The sequence below is a fragment of the Prionailurus viverrinus genome, chromosome A1 (assembly GCF_022837055.1).
Source record: "Prionailurus viverrinus isolate Anna chromosome A1, UM_Priviv_1.0, whole genome shotgun sequence".
Taxonomy (NCBI): domain Eukaryota; kingdom Metazoa; phylum Chordata; class Mammalia; order Carnivora; family Felidae; genus Prionailurus; species Prionailurus viverrinus.
In genome coordinates, this window is record NC_062561.1 from 150,765,126 (window position 1) to 150,787,667 (window position 22,542).

Here is a 22,542-nt window from a genome sequence, read left to right on the forward strand (position 1 = left end):
CTCTCTCTCTCTCTCTCAAAAATAAACATTAAAAAAAAAAAAAGGAAACAAAACAAATGAACATAGGGCAGGGGATGAGGTGGGGGAAGAGATCAAACCCACAGACAGACTCTTAACTATAGAGAACAAACTGATGATTGCCAGAAGGGAGGTGTGTGTGTTGGGGGGGAATGGGTTAAATGGGTGATGGGCATTAAGGAGGGCATTTGTGGTGATGAGCACTGGGTGTTATGTGTAACTGATGAATCACTAAATTCTACTCCTGAAACAAAAACTACACTATATGTTGACTAACTGGAATTTAAATAAAAACTTGGGAAAAAGAATAGATTTCTTAACAAAAAAATTGCGAAGCTAGCTGAGAAAAAAATACTTTTTAAATTTCCTGTTTTCCCTACCTCCTTAAAAAAAAAAGAGAGAGAGGGGCAATTTACTTTTAAATAGGAGAACATTAGATATTTTACTATTAAAGTGCTATATTAATAGGGAAATTTGTCATAGTATCTAATGCATACTGGCTTTGTCATCCCTCCAAAGAATAGATCCACTTGAGAAAGAATGTAGCTATCTGAGGCTGTTCCAGAGTTGCCAGGAGAAATGGAAGAATTTCTAGTTTATGAATACAATGGCACCTCCAGTCCCACTTAATGTATATGGTTCAGAAAAGGAATTTTGGGGAAAGAAATTTCCTCTTAAAGATGATACTTTAGCAGAAACAAAGATTGGTTTCTTCTTTTCCCCAAATTAGCTGGAAGGTGAACAAAACTGGAAAATAGGAAGGTAATTGGGGCTTAGGTGATCTACAGACTAATCATCCATTATGCCAGTCTTAAAATTTGAGATTTTCATTGATGAAATTTGTATTAATCTTGTAGTTTTTACATGTATATATAGTTTTATATGTATTAATTCACTTAACAATAATATCAAGCCAACCTCCTATGAAGTAGATACTGTTATTATATGCCTTTTATAGAGGAGAAAACTGAGGCTCAGAAATTAAGTCATTTGCCCATATTTGTACAGCCAGGTGTCAAAGGTTCTATTCAAACAGAGGCACCATGGCTCCAGTCTTTATTTAATCATTATGCAATTATAGCCTGTGTAGCAGTTTTTCATTTTTATATATTTTTAGAGGAATTTAGGACAAATAATTTATTCTAAGGTTGAGATGGAGATTGTATTCCATATTTCACAAATGATGGTAAAGGGGTGCAAAATGGAGAGGCTGGACTTGACCCTAGTCATGGACGTTTCTGGTAAGTCTTCATCTCACCACTTGGTTTCATCTCTTTTGAAGACGTTTAGGAAACGTCAGTGTAGCCATCCTTCTTTCAGCTCTGTCATACTAAATTATTTTCATATTCTTTTTAGACCTAGTTAGCAATCCTCAAAGATCAGAACTTTCTCATTATGGACATTAAAGAAGAAATTTTTTCCAACATTATGGTTTATGATTTGACACTTCTTCCTTTATTTAACAAATGCTTTTAAAGTTAATATTACTCTGTGCCACGTACATTCTGTGAGTAAAAATTGCCATAAATGTAATAAGCACAGTAACAAATTTACCTTAGATAATGCCACCCATTGATACTTGGTAATTTCCTGTTACACTCAGAAAGAATATCCTCATATCCAATACAACACCAGTTAATACTTAGGTGTTCGAGATACTCTAGCCTCAGTTGCATTTCTTGTATTTGGTGTTTTTTTTTAACTTCTTTGAAAACAATCACCAACCAGCAAAACTACTCTTAACAAGGTACAAGACTTTGATTGTAAATGAATAGTGGGGATGATTAAAGAGATTTTTTTTATTTCCTTGTAATGTTACTGTAACTATGTGTGCTGTTAGGAAGTGTAGCATTTTTGTTAAATTGAATCTTAAACTAATGTCTACTAGGGACATATCTCCTGTAGGAGAGTGTCATATCTTTGGTATGGGGGTATGTTTTGAGAAGCCATATTCCACATTATTTTTTATATAAAATGAATTTTACTACAAATTTCAGAAAGTTAAAGTATTTTCAGCTTTTTTTTTTTTTTTTTTTTTTTTTTTTGCTCCTGGGGTTAAATAGAATCTGAAATGATTCTCTGAGAGAAATTGCCAACCTAAGTATTCTGAATCTCCTGATAGGTGAAATTTTTATGTTTATCAAAAAGGTCCTGGGTTCAAAAGGGGTTGAAAGACACTGTTTTAAAGACCCAAGGACTACTGCTCATTAGATATAGTAATTTAGGTCCTATAACTCTGTGAAGTGTTTCAGTCAAATCCTATCACGCTGGATTTGTGATCTACTTATAAAATATTTGTTTTAGCTACATGTCATGATGCTATCTGCAATTACAATACAATTATTATTTTACCTAGTATGATACTGATTTTTTTTTTGGCTTCCAGGTTTTTACAGTTTAATTAAAGTACTTTTTATGCTTCAATAGTAGCTTTAAAATTGTTTGCAGATATATTTAAAATATTGTTATGATACACCTTGATAATTTGAAATAAATAATAAAGATAATTCAAGAAAGTCTAAGTTTTGATTAAGATAATTTTTTTTTTTTTGTAGAACAGCCAGAGATTTTTAACAGTGGAATTTCAAAACTTTTAAAAAAGGATCAGACTCAACTACATGTGTGCTCATCCAGCCTATTACTGGATAACCTAATTTGTAATCATAATCAATAATTGACAGGTGTTTTTTTTTTTTTTACTATAGTTGACACACAATGTTGTATTACTTTCAGGTGTACAACATAGTGATTTGACAAGTTTATGCATTATGCTATGTTCACTACAAATGTAGGTACCATCTGTCATCATACATTGCTATTACAGTATCATTGACTATTATGCTTTGAGTTTTGTTCCTGTGACTTACTCATTCCATAAATGGAAGTCTGTATCTCCCACTCTTCTTCACCCATTTTGTTTATTCATTTACAAATAAAAATAAAAAAAATAAATGTTTTACATCATGTATTTGAAGCTTAATGAGCTTTTGGCATAAAGGGAATTAGTAATATTCAAGAAACAAAGCTGTTTATTTAGAGTAATGTCTCTGTCTTAAACTGAATACCTGTGTTAATTCCAGAATCTGACAGCATAGAGGTAAAAACTAAAGATAACATATATATCTTTTATATATCAGTAAAGGATTTTATTCAAGTATTTATTATAAATTAGTAATTGTGTAACACCTCATGGCCTTGTGTATCATCTCATGGTGGGTTCAAAGATGAAAGATTAAATACAGTTTTTTAATCTTGATATTTTGGGTAAAACATAAGAGAAATTTCACAAATGTAACACACATAAAAGAGGGATTTTCCTTAAAATTGTTTTTAATTTTTGTCTGTACAGTGAATAAATCTGCTCTGTGGTATAGCTACACTGCTTTAGGTAATGTACCAGTTTCATATTCTAAGGAAATGTTACATGTATTTTCACAACTAAATAAATTTCTACATAAATTTTGTCCTGATCATGCATGGTTAAATTTTAACTCCTCAGGGAACTTTTAATCATCATTAGTCTAAACTTTTTAGATTAAAAAAAAAAAAAGCTGAAAGTTAAATTTACTTATTGATAGCCTCTAAGATAAAGAAGATTAGAATTAGAGAAGAATGCAGTGTTGATTGGTCTTTCCCTTCTTCCTCTAAACTAGCAGCTTTTTTTCCTAATAGGTTAAAATGAAGCTCCATGATTTTTTTCATTGTTTTATTTTAATTTTATGTACAGACTTCAATTAAATGGGTTGGTTTTTAGAAGCAAACTGAAAATTCTTTTGAGAATTTTTTTTTTCATATAAACTAATGAGTCAAGAACAGTAAGTTTTCATTATAGCAAGTTTACAAAAGTGTCCAAGATAAGATTACAAGTATGAAGGTTGTACCATGGTCATGTGAAAATTCCAGTATGTTTCTAAGTATTCTTCTGTTTATATCAGTCCATGAGACTTTTTTATAGGCATAAATTGGTAGCATGGATGATGCTACAGTCATTTGTTTAGATTATCTGGTAATATAGTTAGGTAGCATATATGTAAATTGAGAGTAGGAAAGTTAAAGGAACAATGGTGTTATTTATTTTCCACATGTTTGTTGAACAAATTTGAGGAATTAAGATCAGATGTGTGGTTATGGAGTAGATGATCTTAAGAACAAGGGGAATAATCAGCTTCATGTTGAAATGGGGAATTAGAGTAGTAGTCTTTAGATAGTATCATTCTGTTTTCCTGTTGTATGGCACAGACATAAAGGGAATAAAGTTTTATTTTCTTACTGCGACTGTGTGCCTTGTTACATCAAATCTTGGTTCCTCAGTATATAGAGAGGTAGTAAATTAATTGTTACCATTTGTCCATCTTACTCTTATTTTTTTAAATTAAGATTTGATTGTAATAAGTGTTTGTATCTTGACCAGGTAGACAATCCTGGAGGTAGAGAGATGGGCAGAAATGGAAGCGGTTCGTATGTGAGATGATTAGTCCTGAGCTTATAGAACAAATTAAAAACTGAATAAATGAACTTTTTTGAGAGACAGAAAGTTAATAATGGAGTTAAAATTGGAATAACTGGTTCATAGTAAAAGGTAAATGTTTAAGTTACATGTAGGTATTTAAAACCTCTAGTAGTATGTTTTTCAACTACCAGTAATAATGTTCTGATTGCTATTTGTATTCTAATCTCACCTTTTTCCTCTTAGGTGGTATCATGGAAAACTTGACAGAACTATAGCAGAAGAGCGCCTCAGGCAGGCAGGGAAGTCCGGCAGCTACCTTATAAGAGAGAGTGATCGCAGGCCAGGCTCCTTTGTACTTTCATTCCTTAGCCACACAAATGTTGTCAATCATTTTAGGTAAGTCTTTATTTCTCTTGGGAGACTGTATAATACAGTGATTTTTCTGTAGTGTTCTTAAATATACCTGCTTTAATAAAAGTGAATGATTCAGCAATATTTAAATGATGGGAAAGTGATTTGTTTTCAGTTAAGTGATTGAAACGGATGATTATAGAGTAGATATTATTGAATGCTTGCATTTTTTGTTTAAAAACAGATTACTGGGCATTACTATGCTAATCTCAAATATAATTATCACTTTTAAAGTATAAAGAATTATAAAGAAACTTTGGCAAAGCAGAAATAAAGGACAATATATTTTTAAATACAGAGTAACCACATTGAGGAAACAGTATTTAAAGAGTCAAGGTGTGTGCCCTTTAATTTATTTTACTTCATTGTTCTGAAATTCTTTGTAATCATTCATGTCAGTTAAAGGTATACAGATTTTTAAGCACAGATATCAAAGTCTGTGTAAATATATGTACCTATATTGTCTTTAATTTCATTTTTATGGCAGACATTGGGAAAAAAGTCATATAGTGCCTATACCATTAACTGATAAAATGGTTGTATACCCTTGACTTTTAGATTTTATTTATTTATTTATTTATTTATTTATTTATTTATTTATAAGTTTATTTATGAGAGACAGTGACAGCATGAACAGGGGAAGAACAGAGAGAAAGAGAGTGAGAGAGAGAGGAGTAGAGAGAGAATCCCAAGCAGGCTCTGGGCTGTTAGTGCACAGCCCAACTGTAGGCTTGATCTCACAAATTGACTGAGTGAGCCACCCAGGCGCCCCAATTTTTAGATTTTAAAATGAGTTTTCAAAGTACTTTATACCACATGTAGAATGTGAAATTATTATAATAATTCTCTATAAATAAATGTAAATAGTTCTCTATAAATATTTGAAGAGTATATAAAGCTACTTTTAGCCAGAGAAAATTTATTAAAATTGCTATTCAGTCTTAAATATGAAAGGTGAGCAGAGGTATCTATAGTTAGATTTATATTTATTGCAGTAAATTATGTAATGGGTTTATAAGTCAGATAAATATTTTGTATCAAGTATATACATATATGGTTTTAGAAGAAATAACCTCAAGTAAATTTGCATTGGTGAAAATATGAATAAGTGATACTTTAAAACAGGATGTAGATAAAAGAGTATGAGAATTAGAGATTTAGAATTTCTCAATTTAGAAATTGGTCTCCACATTGGCTCTAAAGATTTTTTTTATACTGTATTTTTTTTTTCCTGTACAAATAGGATTATTGCTATGTGTGGCGATTACTACATTGGTGGAAGACGTTTTTCTTCACTGTCAGACCTAATAGGTTATTACAGTCATGTTTCCTGTTTGCTTAAAGGAGAAAAATTGCTTTATCCAGTTGCACCACCAGAGGCAAGTAAAACTTGAATAAAATATTTTTCAAAAATTTATTACTTCACTTTACTAATGAGGTTAGCTCTTGTTCAGTTTTTTATGGTGTTTATTATAATTCAAGAAATACCATATTAAATTTTAATTCTGTTGTATTAGCAAAACTGCCACCTTCTTTAAAAAAATAAAATAATTTTTCTGTAATTTTGTCTTTACGTTTCTAAATTTTTTTTTTTTAATAATACTGTATGGTGATAGCTTAACAAATATTTTTTAAAGGAATGAGGAGGAATCACTGATTGTATAGGGCTAATCCTGAAGTTGCCGTAAGATTCTGAAATGCCTTCTACCTCATTAGAAAAAGGTTAATTTATATTTTCTGTGTAGTTCATTTAAAATTAAATGGTTACTCCTATTACTTGATACAAACATTGGCTATACAGTTAAAAGAATTTGTAAAAAAGCAGCAACAGAAACAAGACCAGCATTTCTAGGCTTTAGGTATTTATAGCCTGAGTAAAAAATAGTTTGACTGATCCTGTGGTGGATTTTTGTTGGTTTTAACTTTATGTGGACATAACCTGATTTGACTTTGACATGAAGAGATTATTTATCTATTATAAATCTTTTTTTTTTTTTTTTTTTTTTTTATGATTTCTAGCCAGTAGAAGATAGAAGGCGTGTTCGAGCCATTCTACCTTACACAAAAGTTCCAGACACTGATGAAATAAGGTATTTTATAATGTATTCTCATTTATAGGCATTTGAAACAGGCATTTGACACACTTTGAAAACATTGCTGTTGGACTAGGAAGGTTTTGGAATTTGAGGAGATAGCATTGTAGCAGGATGAAGGTACCTTTAATATTGAGTTCATTGTTCCTGTACTCTTGTGTTTGGCTTATTTGTTCAGAATATGGATTTGGATCAGAGTGGCCACAGTGAAGATGACAGAAATAATTCAGCTTTTATTAGACTATCTCTGACAAAGTAAGGATAATTGTTATATTCTGTACTCTCCTTTAATTTTTATTACTACATGGCATTTATATCTTAACTGTAATTTGTACTTAAATGATGACCAAACTTCTATTTTACATGATGGGTGAATAGTTTAAGTGTGGCATAGAACTACAGAACGTGATAATCTTTAGAAATTATTTTTATAGGGGCGCCTGGGTGGCGCAGTCGGTTAAGCATCCGACTTCAGCCAGGTCACGATCTTGCGGTCCGTGAGTTCGAGCCCTGCGTCAGGCTCTGGGCTGATGGCTCAGAGCCTGGAGCCTGTTTCTGATTCTGTGTCTCCCTTTCTCTCTGCCCCTCCCCCGTTCATGCTCTGTCTCTCTCTGTCCCAAAAATAAACGTTGAAAAAAAAAAAATTAAAAAAAAAAAAAAGAAATTATTTTTATATAATTTGATTTATATATAATTTGTTTTATTATTTTTACATAAACTGATTTGTTATATAATTTGATACTTATCAAATTATCAGTGTCTTTCTGTAAGCTGTTTAACTTTACAATAGAAAATTTATTTCTTGCTGGCAAAATGTTTACTGATTCTGAGTATACAGCTTCTCACTGAAATCAACAGCAGCATTTAAAATACAGCGATAACTTTGGGGCATAGTGAAATTTCTAAAAATAGGATAATTTAAAAAAGATTCAAGTATCTGGAATTTCAAAATAAGGATTCCATTTTTATATGATTGTCCACAAAATAACTTCTCATTTAGTTTTTATTGGCGTACCTTTATTTGTGATCTAAGCAGGAAAAGCAAATGAAAGAAAACGAAGGAAGGAAATGTATACAATAATGAAGAACAATGGTGAACTACAAATTCAGGAAGTTTGGATAACTTGTAAATTCCCAGTGAATCATCTAGAACAGCAGTGCTCAAAGTGTGATCCATGTAACTTCGAGGATCCTTGAGATCCCTTTAGAGGGTTCACGAGAACCAAACTGCTTTCTTAATAAGACTAAGATAAAATATACCCTTTCCACTGTGACATACATGTACACTGATGGTACAAGAGCAACGAGCAGAGCAGTAAATCTATTAGGACCTTAGGACAGATTAAGGCAGGGGCACCACAGTGTATGGTGTTCTTCACTGCCACACACTTAGAGGTAAACAGTATCAGCCAGTGTCCTCTAAGGTTTTTCTTGGTGCAACTACAAAATGTATTTTATTAAATCTCAACCCTTTTAATATTCTGTATGATGACTATCTTTTTAATCTTCTCTGTGATGAAAACTGGTGTGATGAAATGGGAAGTATGCACAAAGTGCCTTGGCTGCATGAGTGGAGCATTGAGTTGAGAGCTGAGGTAGCTTCTGCTTTTGTGTATACCACATATACTTAATAGAATGACTGACAGGCAAACTATGGTTATTCAGACTAGAGGATTTGACTTTTCTTTTCTTTTCTTTTCTTTCTTTCTTTGTTTCTTTCTTTCTTTCTTTTTTTTTTTTGGTGAAGTGATTGTTTTATGTTACTTCAGGGGAAATAACTGGCAGTATTTATTGCCAATGACAAAATTTGAGCTTGGAATAAAAAAATGAGGATTTCAGAAACCCTGTATCTGCCATCAGGAGTTTGACAGCTTCCTAAATATAAATAGTTCATGATTTTTCTGATGAGATTGGTGGTGATACTAAAGAATGTGATGTTTTGATTGTGTAAAATGTATTTATGTCTGAAAGGTCTACATAGCTCAGTGAACCAATATTTTCTAAATGAACAATGCACGCTGTTAAAGAACTCTGCCTAGGTAAAGATCCATTTAGAGTGCAAGATGGACAAATACATTTTACTGGAATGGGATACAGAAAGTTCTTGCTGCAGTTTTAGAGTCCACATTACAACTAGCCTTCAAGTACCACTTGCTGAGCTTTTGCTGTTACATCATAGAATATCTATAATTATGCAATCTCAAAGGCTATTAAAATACCCCTTTCATGACTACATATTTTTTGTGAGGCCAGATTTTTCTTCATATACTTCGGATAAAAAAAACATAAAGCAACAGATTGAATGTAGAAATAGGAGAACCGAGTAGTTTTCAGTTGAAACAGATGTTGAGATTTGCAAAAATGTGAAATAATACTGTCACTAACTTGTAAAAATATAATTTTTCATATTCTTTATGTTATATATAATGGGGTGTATTTTTTTTAAGAATTAGTAAATACCTTAAAACATTTGTATTTTAAATCTAATATGATAAATCTAAATGGGTAGAATTTATTTAAATCAAAGCCTTTTAGGTTGTCAGTTTTTAAGAGTATATAGGGCTCCTAAGAGAACCTCAAAACTGAGAACTACTGATCTAGGAAGATGAAAATTTAAACAAAAATTAGAATGTGCACCCCAAGATCAAGAGTTGCGTGCTCCACCAACTGAGCCAGCCAGGTGCCCCTAAGTCTTTTAAAATTTGTATATATCTGTGAAGTTTTTTGTTTTGTTTTGTTTTTAGGTAAAAACATATGAAGAGTAATGAGATTTAATAAGGCGTTTTAACCTTTTTTGAGGAAGAATGCAAAATAATACATAAAGAATCTTGTGATTGTATTGTTTGTGCTAGTAAGCTTTTTATTTTAATTTTTTTTTCATTTTTGCACCATAGTGTTCTAGCAACAACAAAAGTCAAAATTAAAAATACAAATTCTCTTATGGTTACTTTTGACCAAGAAATGTAACTTGTCACTTCTCCTTTCTCTTTTACTTCTTGTCCGTATGTATTCCTTTTTTTACTCATAATTAATATTTTTTTTAATGTAGTTGTTTAGGAGGTTGGTTTTAGAAAGGAATAACATATTTGGCTAAGAGGTAATGTCTGCTGTCTGCTGCTCATCAGTGAGTTAAATATTGGTCACTGTTAACAAGGATTGTAGTGTCAAGATAGAATGCAGTGTATGTCATGCTCATTCACACAGCGATCACCCAAAGTACTGTGTACAAGTTTTCTTTTCTTGAATTTGTATAAGAAACAGGCGTGAGATATTCCGGAGAAAAACAGTTTTCAGAAGTATGAGAAAAGATTTACTTAAGGGAAGTTTGGTTTCTGAAAATTAAGATTGAAAGGAAAATTGATTTAAAAAAATATTTGACAGACATGGATATAGATGTAGGGTTAATGGTAGCAGCCAATCAATCTTGAAACCTTAAATGTTCACAGGCATTCATTCAGGCTTAAAAGGACACTTAAGTGAATTACTGATGTTGATAGACGGCATCAGTATAAAACTAACTTACTCCTCCTGTGATTTGGTGGAGGTTGCAAACATCTAGATTCCAAGGAAAAGAAACTAGTTTGTGTGTTTCCCTCTACTCAGAAATTTGTAACAGAAAAAACATTCATACATTTTCAAATGCTTTACTACCACTTTCAAACAAAAAGAATGGTGTGTAGTATCATGGGTATCTAAGTAAATTAAATAAATCTTAACGTTCTTTATGAGAAAAATATTAATTCTCATAAACATATGCTGATTAGACTAATGGTGCTTATTCAAAATAAAGTTTTTCCAAAGTAACTGTGTCTTGCTTATGTGTAATGAATTAACTATATTATGATTTTATATCTAAACCATATCTGAAAGATAATTACACAGAAGCTTAAATTTTTAAGTCAGTTTTCTTGGGAGTTACACCCTAAAGCTTGTAATGCATATATAATTATTGTTTACAAACATTCCAACTTGAATGTAATAATAATCCAGTGGTGCAGATACCATTTACACGTGATGAAATTAAGATTCAGATTGTTAAGTGGCTTCAAAGTTTTACATTTAGGTGATGCCAGAAACAGGACAAAAATCCAGAGTATTTGACTTTAATTTCTTGCATTTTCCAATATCATAGTATCTCTTGTATTACGTGATTAGTCATTTTTCCCTGTTTAAAACTTTAATTCAGTTTTAATAACTTCATAATTGTCACTTTCAGTTTCCTAAAAGGAGATATGTTTATTGTTCATAATGAATTAGAAGATGGATGGATGTGGGTTACAAATCTAAGAACAGATGAACAGGGCCTTATCGTTGAAGACTTAGTGGAAGAGGTGGTAAGTTTTGTTCTTTTCTTCTCACTCTCAGAATTGTCAGTGTTTTGTACATTTTTGGAACTTGTCCATAATCATGGAAATTAGTTGTGAAACATTTTTTTTAATGAGAAACCTAATTCCTAAGTACAAGGAATTTTTCATTAAAATGTATTTACTGTGATAAATGTTATTTTTTGTAAAGACCATAATTAGGCTAGCATGTTTTAATCTTTAACTGCCAATTTTCAGAAAGTTTTTATGAGTTTCTAAGAATAAAGAACATTAACATTTGTGCTTATTTGTATCTCTTTTTGTCGTCTTGGTGGTTTTTCTCTTAAGTGACATTATGTCACTGATCATGAAAATCTCATTCAAATAGTTGTCCATGTTTGCTTTCAAATTCTTCATCTCCCAAATATATGTATAACTTTCTAGTAACTTTGGAAAAGCTTAGTTATATTACACATACATTATCACATGTTTCTACATTTTCATTGTCACCACATAATATAGTATTAGAAATCTTATCACTATAAATAATTGTGCATTTCTTAATAGCAGGTCTGCATTCAAACAGTATTTGCATTTCGGAGATAGTATTCAGTATCACTGAATCATATCCAAAATATTACAGTTTTGGAATTCACCCTTCCTTTTTGGATTTGGTTAGGGTGATGGAATGGTTTCCGTTTATCTTTCATAACCTTCAGAGCTACTGTTTTTAAAATATGTCATGAACCTGGTAATATTCTGAAACCTGTGCTTTGATTATTGTTGCAGGAAGACAGCAGGGGAGAATATTTGTCTTTGTTATTCTTTTGACTAATAGAACTTGATATGTAAAAGTAAAACATACTGACGAAAAGTGGAGGGAGGTTGAGGAAATGGTATGATAAATTCCATACACATAGTTACTTAATAGAGGAGCTGGCATTAGAACTTCCAATTCCTAGGTTACTATTTGGAATTTTACAGTAGGAAGGGATATTTATTCCATATAGGCCAGAAGTGTTCAAACTGAAGAATCTCACTGGTTTTATTTATGAAATTTCTTAGTTAAAATTTTTTATGTTGGATTTTTTTTTCTCCTTGCTATAACCCCCTTTCCCCCATTTTTGTGATTATTTGAAGGATTTATAGTATAGTTTAACTTTTCTTTAGCTCTTGAATTCTGGGTCAAATCCAACTAGGTAAACTTTAAGAAGAATAAGTGTAAGTTATCCAAGGAGTACAGAAAAAAAAAAAAACTCAATTTAAGGTAAAGAGACATGACCTCATGTCAATAAAAGGAAAAAAATAAAAACAATTTAATAACTCAGTATGAACAAAAAATGTGATGTGGCTGCTAAAAAGGAATATAGTCATACTTTGAATTAATAGTGGAATAGTTTCAAGTTAGAATTATAAATAGGTTTCACACTAATATGTATAATAAGTTTTCATAATGGTCTTCATTGGAGCATAGTGATTCCTTGTAGGTTGAAAAGCCATTTAGAGATTGTCTAGATTTCAGACATTACTTTGGTGGTTGGATTTAAGGATTTTCCCACTCTGAACTTCTGATTACTGTTCTCCAAGCACATTTATACTTTTATGCCTTAAATCTAGAATGTAAGCTCTGTGAGAATTTTTGTCTCTAATTCAGTGATGTATTCCCATAGCAGAATAGTGTCTAGTATTAGTAAACATTCAGCAAATGTTTCTTGAATGAATATCTCTTTGCCTATACTTTCTCCTCTTCCTTGACACTCTTGCCCTGCTACACCACTAACTTGTAAAATTTGATTCATTTTTATCAATTCAGCCCAGATGTTGCCCCTTTTTTCACAGAGGTTTTATGCCTATCTTAGTCTAAATTGTTTTCTCTTGTGTTTTTATAGCACCTTGTTAATTCTGTATTTTACTACACTGTATAAAATTAATTTATGGTGTAAACCAGTTCTATAGAGATGAACTCCTTTTGGGCAATGATAATACATTTTGTTTTTGTGGGGGTTTTTTTGTTTGTTTTTTAGCATACTGCTTTCATATAGTAGGCATTCAGTGAGTGTGTGGTTTTACTTTGGGTAGGTATTTGATGAGTGAGGAAAAATTGAGGGAAGTAAATCCATGGACAGATAGACTATTTTTCTACTCTTTCCTTCATATTCAGTGAAGACTTGGTGCCAGATACCCAGTTTTGCTGGGTCCTAGAGGTACACCTCAAAAATATTCAGTGCAACCTATATGAACAGCATTGTGCTAGTGATTATGGTGGTGGTAGGTGTTAAAGAATAGGTAAGAGGTTACGATGCATGTAGCCACTATACCGGAATGAATAAATAACACCAGTGTATCTTAAATAATAGGAATGCCAAATAGGTAAGGTTAAAAAGATGATAAAAGAAGGATGTCTTTTTGATTTAAAGTAAAAGTTTATATTTATGTTCTAGGGACTCATTGTTTCACTGAGGAGGTAGTATTTGAAGAAGATCCTACCTAGATAGTAGGAAACAGGTAGGAAACAGTGAGTGAAAAAGACATCCTAGGTTAAAAAGAATCAGCTAGGTGGTAGGAGAATGTGGATTAGCAAATAGGTAGTTATGTGTGACCATGGAATAGATAGCTTAAGAGAGTTGGTAGTATGAGACAGGAAATGTAGACTTGAGTTCTATGATAAAGGATTTTGGTTTTATAAAAGGAATTTTTAGGAAGTAGAGCAGTATTAAAGGTTTGGTTTTTACATTTTGTTTGTTTGTTTGTTTTTTGTTTGGTGTACCTTAGTGCAGGACAAAGTTGCAGTTGAAACTGAAGAATCCAGATTGGAGTGGTGAGATCGTGGGGTGAGACAGGGCACAGAGGTAATTAAATTAGTTCGGCTTTGGTAACTGTTGAAGAAAAGAGAGAACAAGGGCCTGGATTAGAGTAACCACAACAAGTAAGGGAGAGAGTCTTAGAAAGACATTTCTTGAACTGATACCTCTTTTCTTGTATAAGTAAATATTAGGGACAGGGTAGAGATGTGTTTGAAGATATGATTTTTATTAACTTTAATGAAAATAGATGTAATAGTTAAAACTGTATAAAATATTGTCTTAATATCTTATCCTTTAGGGCCGGGAAGAAGATCCACATGAAGGCAAAATGTGAGTTTGTGTTAATTTTTAAAAGGAAAAAGAAACTATGTTGTAAACCTACTAATTGGAAAACTTAGGCCAAAATTTATTTTAAAAGAAAATTGCTACTTTGGGGGCTGACTTAAGTATGGTTTTTATTTGGCTCGAGAACTGGTATGTTAAAATTTTCTTTAGGATCTATGGGTAGTTTTATTTTTAAATAACGATGGTGCCTTTTACTATTTAGAACTCTTCTATCACCAAACTAAAGGCTTTTCTATAAACAACATTAATAACATCATGAATGTCATGATTCATAATATTTTTGTTTCCTTACTGATTTATTTATAGCATTTCTTGTTTTTGTAACCACATCTTTTGGGTATTTTATGTTTCAGTTTTTTTCAGTTTGTTTTGTGTGAGAGAGAGAGAACTTTTCAGCAAGATCATGACTCTTTACCGTATTTATTAAGATTCTACAAGGCCTTTTTTTTTCATAATCTTTTCAGGCTGATTTTAGGTATCTTGTAAGGGCTAATTCAAAGACCAGGTATTACTGTACTTAATATTTGCCACAGTCATCTCTTGTATTTCAGAAGTTATTAGCTGTTAACAGTAACCTCCTATGGGAAATTTACTCTGATTTTGTTATTGTCCTTGGAGATCTATTTTAGTGTTTTGCTCATCCCTCATTTACTTTGCATAAAAATTTTCTTTTAAAGACGTTAACTCTTGATCCCAATTCTGTCTTACTCATGATTTTAATTAAGACCATTCATCTTTTGATCTCTTTTCAGTGGAACACTTTTTTTCCTTACCATCCTGTCAGTGTTGATGAATGCAATTTAAAGGTTGCCTCTCAAGTGTTTGCTTATTCTCTTTTCTAACCATTAGAATACAAAAACAGTAAGCTGAATTCTCCACTTTCAGTAAACCTCACTTAGTTCCTGACGCTTCCTTCAAGTAGAACATATGAAATGTTTTCTGAATCTATTTTCCTTGTTGTTTGTGTAGGTGCAAAATAGCCTCCATGAGTGAGATGGTACATTGTTGACTGTATTTGTGTGAAGTCTTCCCTCTACCTGTATCACATTACAAATTCTAATTAGTGTTTGGGGGAGGCATACTGATAATGTAAGCAAATGGAATGGGTCAGGTATAAATATTCTTATTTTTCCCAAATTAAAATAATGCTGATCTTTCTTATTTTCCTTCTATGATGAAGATTGAGGTACATGGAACTGGCTCCCTACAGTACAAACAACAGTGCAAAGTATGGTGATACATGGCAGTTAACATTCTCTCTTTGTATTAGAGAGTGGGAAGCCAAAAACTAGTAATGTTTCCCTGCAGTAAGTTGACTGCTGTAATTGATGTGTGCAAAAACGGGAGTCCAGTGTTGCGAGATCTTCGTGATTTTCAAGATACAGTTGAAATCTGTATTTTTAGGGGCGCCTGGGTGGCGCAGTCGGTTAAGCGTCCGACTTCAGCCAGGTCACGATCTCGCAGTCCGTGAGTTCGAGCCCCGCGTCAGGCTCTGGGCTGATGGCTCAGAGCCTGGAGCCTGTTTCCGATTCTGTGTCTCCCTCTCTCTCTGCCCCTCCCCCGTTCATGCTCTGTCTCTCTCTGTCCCAAAAATAAATAAACGTTGAAAAAAAAAAAAAGAAATCTGTATTTTTATCCCTATTTAAAATAATACCATAGATATATTTTTAAAAGAAAAGGAAAAAAATGTTGGTCACATGCCACTAAATATTTAAAGCTTCATCTACTCATTTGGTATTTAGTGTAAGCTAAATTTGCGCTGTTGACTTATTTTATGTATTTCTCAGCTCCCTCTAATTTCTTAAGGTGGAGACTGGCAGTGAAGCAACCTCAGTAGCATCCATGAGTGCTCTTTGAGACTAAACAAATGTAACTTGAACTGTGTTTCTTTCTGGCTCCCTTTTAACAATGATATAGACATCAAGTCCTGATAATTTTGTTTTCTAAAATATTTCTTTTTTTTTTTTTTTTGAACATTTATTATTGAGAGACAGAGAGAGACAGAGCATGAGCAGGGGAGGGACCGAGGGACCAAGGGACAGGGAGACAAAGAATCCAAAGCAGGCTCCAGGCTCTGAGCTGTCAGCACAGAGCCCGACATGGGGCTCAAACTCACAAACTGCGAGATCATGACCTGAGCTGAAGTCAGACGCTTAACCGACAGAGCCACCCAGGTGCCCCTAGAATATTTCTTGAATGTGTGTCTTCTTCTCAATCTTAAGCAACCATACTCTAGTTCAGGCCCTTTTCTTTATTTTTTTTTTTTTAATTAAAAAAATTAATTGACGATAGATGACACACAGTGTTACATTAGTTGCAGGTGTACAGCAAAGTGATTGAACAATTCTGTACATGATGCCCTGTGCCCCCCAGGTGTAGCTACCATCTGTCACCATACATCATTGACTATATATGACAGCATCCTTGACTATGTTCATTATGGTATGCCTTTTGTTCCTGTGACTTACTCATTCCAAACTAGAGGCCTGTATCCCCCACTCCTCTTTATTCCTTTTGCCCATCCTCCACTCTGGCAACCATCCGTTGGTTCTCTGTATTTATAGGTCTGTTCTTCTAATTTCTTAACAGGACTTGATGTAGCAGTAACCTCCAAGTTGGTTTTCTTTGATGCTTTCAGTCTCTTTAAATCCTTTCTTCCAGTTGCAAGCATAATCTTCCTAAAACCCATATCTGACTGCATCACTTTTGCACTTAAAAGCATTACCTTATTCTCTGTCATATTTACCTTAGCAGAGCCTGAAACGATCCTCTCATCTGACTATTGTGTCCTTTACTAGTCATATCTCTTTTATGTTTATATTCTACTCTCCAGCTTGTCGATCTTCAAATGTGTAAAACTGTTGTTCACCTTAGTCTAAGCTACTTTCTAGGTCAGAATACCACTGCATTATGTTTGGTTAATTTCTATTCTTACTTAATGACTTAACTCACTTATCACTTCCCAAGAAGTCTTCCTTTATCTTCTCCCTCACATGTTCCATAGAGATGGTGCTGTCCTCTTTTATTCCAAAAATGCCCTCTGTGCATTTCTATCACTGCACTTTATTATATTTTTGACATTGTTTTTGTAGTTATACAGTATTTGTGTCGCTTTTTCTTATTGGAATGGGAACTTTGTAAGAACAGGGACTCCTCTTTCTATCATTAGTGTAAACCATGTGTTTGAAATATGTACATTTTACATATAGGTAATAAATGTCTGAATGAGGAAACTCAGATCTACTTCTTTCACAAAATCATTATTGCCGATTTGTTCTCTAAACCCCGTTTGGTACTCCTCACTTGGAATTCCCTTGTTTTTCTTTATTCTTGCTATAAAAATATAGGAATAGCCTTTGAGGGTATCTACTCATCTCTCCCCCAGAATATAAAAACCCTGTTCTAGCATTTGTAGGAAATGGTCATTTAGATTATACTTGAATGCAGTATGGAACATTACTACCTTTTAAGGAAGCCTGGATTGCTCCAGTTGTTGTGTACTTGCTGTATAGTATTCATAATTTGCATTGAGTTAATGAGTTAATGGTGGGAATAATGTTAAAGAGGGAATTTAAAAGTTTAACATTTCATTCATGTGAAAAGGTAAATATTCAGTTATATTTTGATAAGTAATAGTATGGGTAATTTAAAACAATGTTATCAGCTTCTAAATCTGTAACACTGGGCTTTAGAGCACTTACATGTTTTAGACTTGTAGTATTTTTATTTTCCAGCTATTTTTGGGTATATATCTTTTTTACTGAAATAACACTATACTTATTCATATATATAATTAGCATGCTCAGAAGTAATTTTTAATGTGCCTTTCCAGAATGTATTAAATACAGCACAGTGCTCTGAACACATTCATTCAGTGAAACAACGCTGAATTTATTAACATACATAATATACAATGAGCTTTTTTTTATGTAGAGGAATTTCTAATTTTTATTAAGAAATTTTTAATTGGAGTATAATTAAATCCAATGTTAAATTTGTTTCAGGTGTACAATATAAATAATTATTCAATGGTTCTATATATTACTCAGTGTTCATTGGGATAAGTGTACTTTTAATCCCCCCTATCTGTTTCCCCCATCCCCATGCCTTCCTCCCTCTGGCAACCACCAGTTTGTTCTTTGTATTTAAGAGTGTTTTTTGTTTATCTTTCTTTGTTTGTTCATTTTGTTTCTTAAATTCCAGACATGAGTTGAATCGTATAATATTTGTCTTTCTCTGTCTGACTGACTTCCATCCATGTTGATACAGATGGCAAAAATCTCTTTCTTTTTTATGGCTGATATTCCACAGTATGTATATACCACATTTTTATCCATTCATCTATCCTTGGGCACTTGGGTTGCTTCCATATTTTGGCTACTGTAAATTACATGACATTAACCATAGGAGTGGATATATCTGTCTTCTTTGGAAACATGTCTACTCAGGTTCTCTGCCCTCCCCTCCCCCTTTTTTTTTTTTTTTTTTTTTTTTATTGAGAAACAGAGAATGAGACTGAGAGTATGAACAGGGGAGGGGAGAGAGAGAGAGGGAAAGAGAGACTCTTAAGCTGGGCATGGAGCCTGACTCAGGGCTCCATCTCATGACCCTGAGATGATGACTTGAGCCAAAATTGAGAATCTGTTCCTTAGCCGACTGAAGCATCCAGGTGCCTCTCTGCCCATTTTTTTAATTGAAATACTTATTTTTCTAGAGTTGAGTTTTAGAAGTTCTTAATATATTTTGGATATTAATCCCTTATCAAATACATCATTTGCAAATTCAGTAGGTTTTCACTGTGCAGACACTTTTAATTTTGATGTAGTCTCAATAGTTTACTTTTGCTTTTGCTTCCTTTGCCTGAGGAGACCTATCTAGAAAAATATTTCTATGGCTGATGTCAAAGAAATTACTGCCTGTGTTTTCTTTAAGGAGGTTTATGTTTTCAGGTCCCCCTTTATGTCTCTAATCCATTTGGAGTTCATTTTTGTGTATGGTATAAGAGAGTAACCCAGTTTTCATTCTTTTGCATGTACGTGTCCAGTTTTTTCAACACCGTTTATTGAAGAGACTGTTTTTCTCCCCCAGCATATATTGTTGACTCCTTTGCCCTAGATTAATTGACCACATAATTGTGAGTTTATTTCTGGGCTCTCTTTTCTGTTCCATTGATCTATTGGGTCTGGGTTTTTGTTTTTTGTTTTTTGTGTACTATTTTTTGCCAGTACCATACTGTTTTGATTACTACAGCTTTGTAGTATATCTTTATATCTGGGATTATGATACCTCCAGTTTTGTTCTTCTTTTTCAAGATGGCTTTGGCTCTTGGGGGTCTTTTGTGGTTCCATGCAAATTTTAAGATTATTTGTTATAGTTTTGTGAAAAATGCTGTTGGTATTTTGATATGGATTGCCTTGAATCTATAGTTTGCTTTGGATAGTATGGACCTTTTAACAGTGTTCTTCCAAGTCATGAGTATGGAATATCTTTCCATTTGTTTGTGTCATCTTCAGTTTATCAGTGTTTTATAGTTTTTAGGGTACAGGTCTTTCATTTCCTTTAAGTTTATTCCTAAGTATTTTATTATTTCAGGTGCAGTTGTAAATGGGATTGTTTTCTTTTTTTTAATATGAAATTTATTGTCAAATTGGTTTCCATACATCACCCAGTGCTCATCCCAACAGGTGCCCTCCTCAGTGCCCATCACCCACTTTCTCCTCCCTTCCATCCCCCCATCAACCCTCAGTTTATTCTCAGTTAACTAAGAGTCGTTTATGGTTTGCCTCCCTCCCTCTCTTTTCCCCCCCTCCCCCTCCCCCACGGTCTTCTGTTAAGTTTCTCAGGATCCGCATAAGAGTGAAAACATACGGTATCTTTCTCTGTATGACTTAATTCACTCAGCATAACACTCTCCAGTTCCATCCACATTGTTACAAAAGGCTATATTTTGTTCTTTCTCCTTGCCAAGTAGTATTCCATTGTATATATAAACCACAATTTCTTTATCCATTCATCAGTTGATAGACATTTAGGCTCTTTCCATCGTTTGGCTATTGTTGAAAGTGCTGCTGTAAACATTGGGGTACAAGTGCCCCTATGCATCGGTACTCCTGTATCCCTTGGTACTCCTATTTACCCTTGGGTAAATTCCTAGCAGTGCTATTGCTGGGTCATAGGGTAGATCTATTTTTAATTTTTTGAGGAATCTCCACACTGTTTTCCAGAGCAGCTTCACCATTTTGCAGGGTTATTCGTATACAGTATTCTGTCATCTGCAAATAGTGAAAGTTTTAATTCTTCTTTACCTATTTGATGCCTTTTACTTCTTTTTCTTGTCTGATTGCTTCAACTAAGACTTACAGTAGTCTGTCGAATTAACTTGGTGAGAGAGGACCTTGTCTTGTTCCCGAATTTAAGGGAAAAGGTCTTAGTTTTTCATCATTAAGTATGATGTTACCTGTGGGTTTTTCATATATGGCCTTTGTTATGTTGAAGTATGTTCCCTCTTAAACCTAGTTTGTTGAGAGTTTTTATCAAGAATGGATGTTGTACTCTGTGAAATGCTTTTTTCTGCATTTGTTGAGATGATCATATGGTTTTTATCATTTCTTTTGTTAATGTGATGTATCACGTTGATGGATTTGCAAATATTGAACCACACTTGCATCCCTGGAATAAATCCTGCTTGATTGTGGTGAATCATTTTTTTTTTAATGTGTTGAATTCGGTTTGCTGGTATTTTGTTGAGGATTTTTACATGTGTTACTCAGATTTTTTTTTTTTTTTGTAGTGTCTTTGGTTTTGGTATCAGAGTAATTAATGTTGGTCTTGAAGAATGAATTTGGAAGTTTTTCTTCCTCTTCTATTTTTTGCAATAGTTTGAGAACAATAGGTGTTAACTTTTCTTTAAATGTTTGGTAGATAGATGGCACCTGTGAAAGTCATCTGTGAAGTCATCTGGTTCTGGACTTTTGTTTTTTGGGAATTTTTGCTTATTGAGTTTGTCTCGTTGCTATTAACCAATCTATTCAAATTTTCTGTTTCTACATGATTCAGTTTTGGAATAATATTTGTTTCCAGGAGTTTATTCATTTCTTCTAGATTGTCCAGTTTATTTTACAGTGTTTAGTATTTATGTGATGTTGGTTGTTACTTCTCATTCTTCATTGCTGATTATATTTCCTTCAGTTCTCTTTTTCTCCTTTATGAGTCTATCTAAAGGTTTAATATAATTTGCATATATTTTCTAAGAACCAGCTCTTGGTTTCATTGATCTTTTTCTGTTGCTTGTTTTGTTTTTGTTTCTGTTTCTTTTATTTCTACTCAAATCTTTATTATTTCCTTCTTTATTTTGACTTTGGGCCTTGTTCTTCTTTGCTAGCTCCTTTAGGTCTTAGGGTTAGATTGTTTATTTGAGATTTTTCTTATTGCTTGAAGTAGGCCTGTATTGTTATAAAGTTCCCTCTTAGAACATTTTTTGCTGCATCCCAAAGATTTTGGACTGTTTTGATTTTCATTTGTCTCATGTATTTTTTGATTTCCTCTTTGATTTCTTGGTTGACCCATTCATTGTTCAGTGTAGCATGTTATTTAGTCTATATGTATTTATGTTATTTGGAGATTTTTTTCTCATGATTGATTTCTAGTTTCATAACATTGTGGAAAGAAAAGATGCATGATATTATCTCAGCCTTTTTGCATTTCATTCTTTTTGAATGTCTTGAATTTTTTTTGTGGGCTAATGTGATTTACCCTGGGAAGTGTTATGCAGTGTCCTGTATATATCTGTTAGGTCCATCCAGTCTAATGTCCAATGTGTCATTCAAAACCACTCTTTTCTTGTTGGTTTTCTGTCTGGATGATCTATCCACTGATATAAGTGGGATGTTTAAGTCTTCTACTGTTACTGTATTACTGTCAGTTTCTTCCTTTAAATCTTAATAGAGTTAATAGCACTATGTATTTAGGTGCCTCCATGTTGGGTCCATAGATATTTATGAGTGTTATATCCTCTCATTAGATCATTCCTTTTATTATTTTATTATGTCCTTCTTTGTCTCTTGTTCACAGTCTTTGTTTTAAAAGTCTATTTTGTCTGATAAAAGTATTGCTACCCC

The 22,542-nt window shown here is 33.0% G+C and overlaps 1 protein-coding gene across 1 annotated transcript in view; it reads left to right on the top strand.

Annotated features, from left to right (window-relative positions):
- RASA1 (RAS p21 protein activator 1) overlaps positions 1-22,542 on the top strand; it is a 115,644-nt gene that overhangs the window by 48,126 nt on the left and 44,976 nt on the right. Inside the window, exons 2-6 of the mRNA XM_047825009.1 lie at positions 4,712-4,864; positions 6,123-6,258; positions 6,899-6,969; positions 11,189-11,306; positions 14,379-14,410. Coding sequence (XP_047680965.1) covers positions 4,712-4,864; positions 6,123-6,258; positions 6,899-6,969; positions 11,189-11,306; positions 14,379-14,410 — 510 coding nt within the window. The remainder of the gene's footprint in view (positions 1-4,711; positions 4,865-6,122; positions 6,259-6,898; positions 6,970-11,188; positions 11,307-14,378; positions 14,411-22,542) is intronic.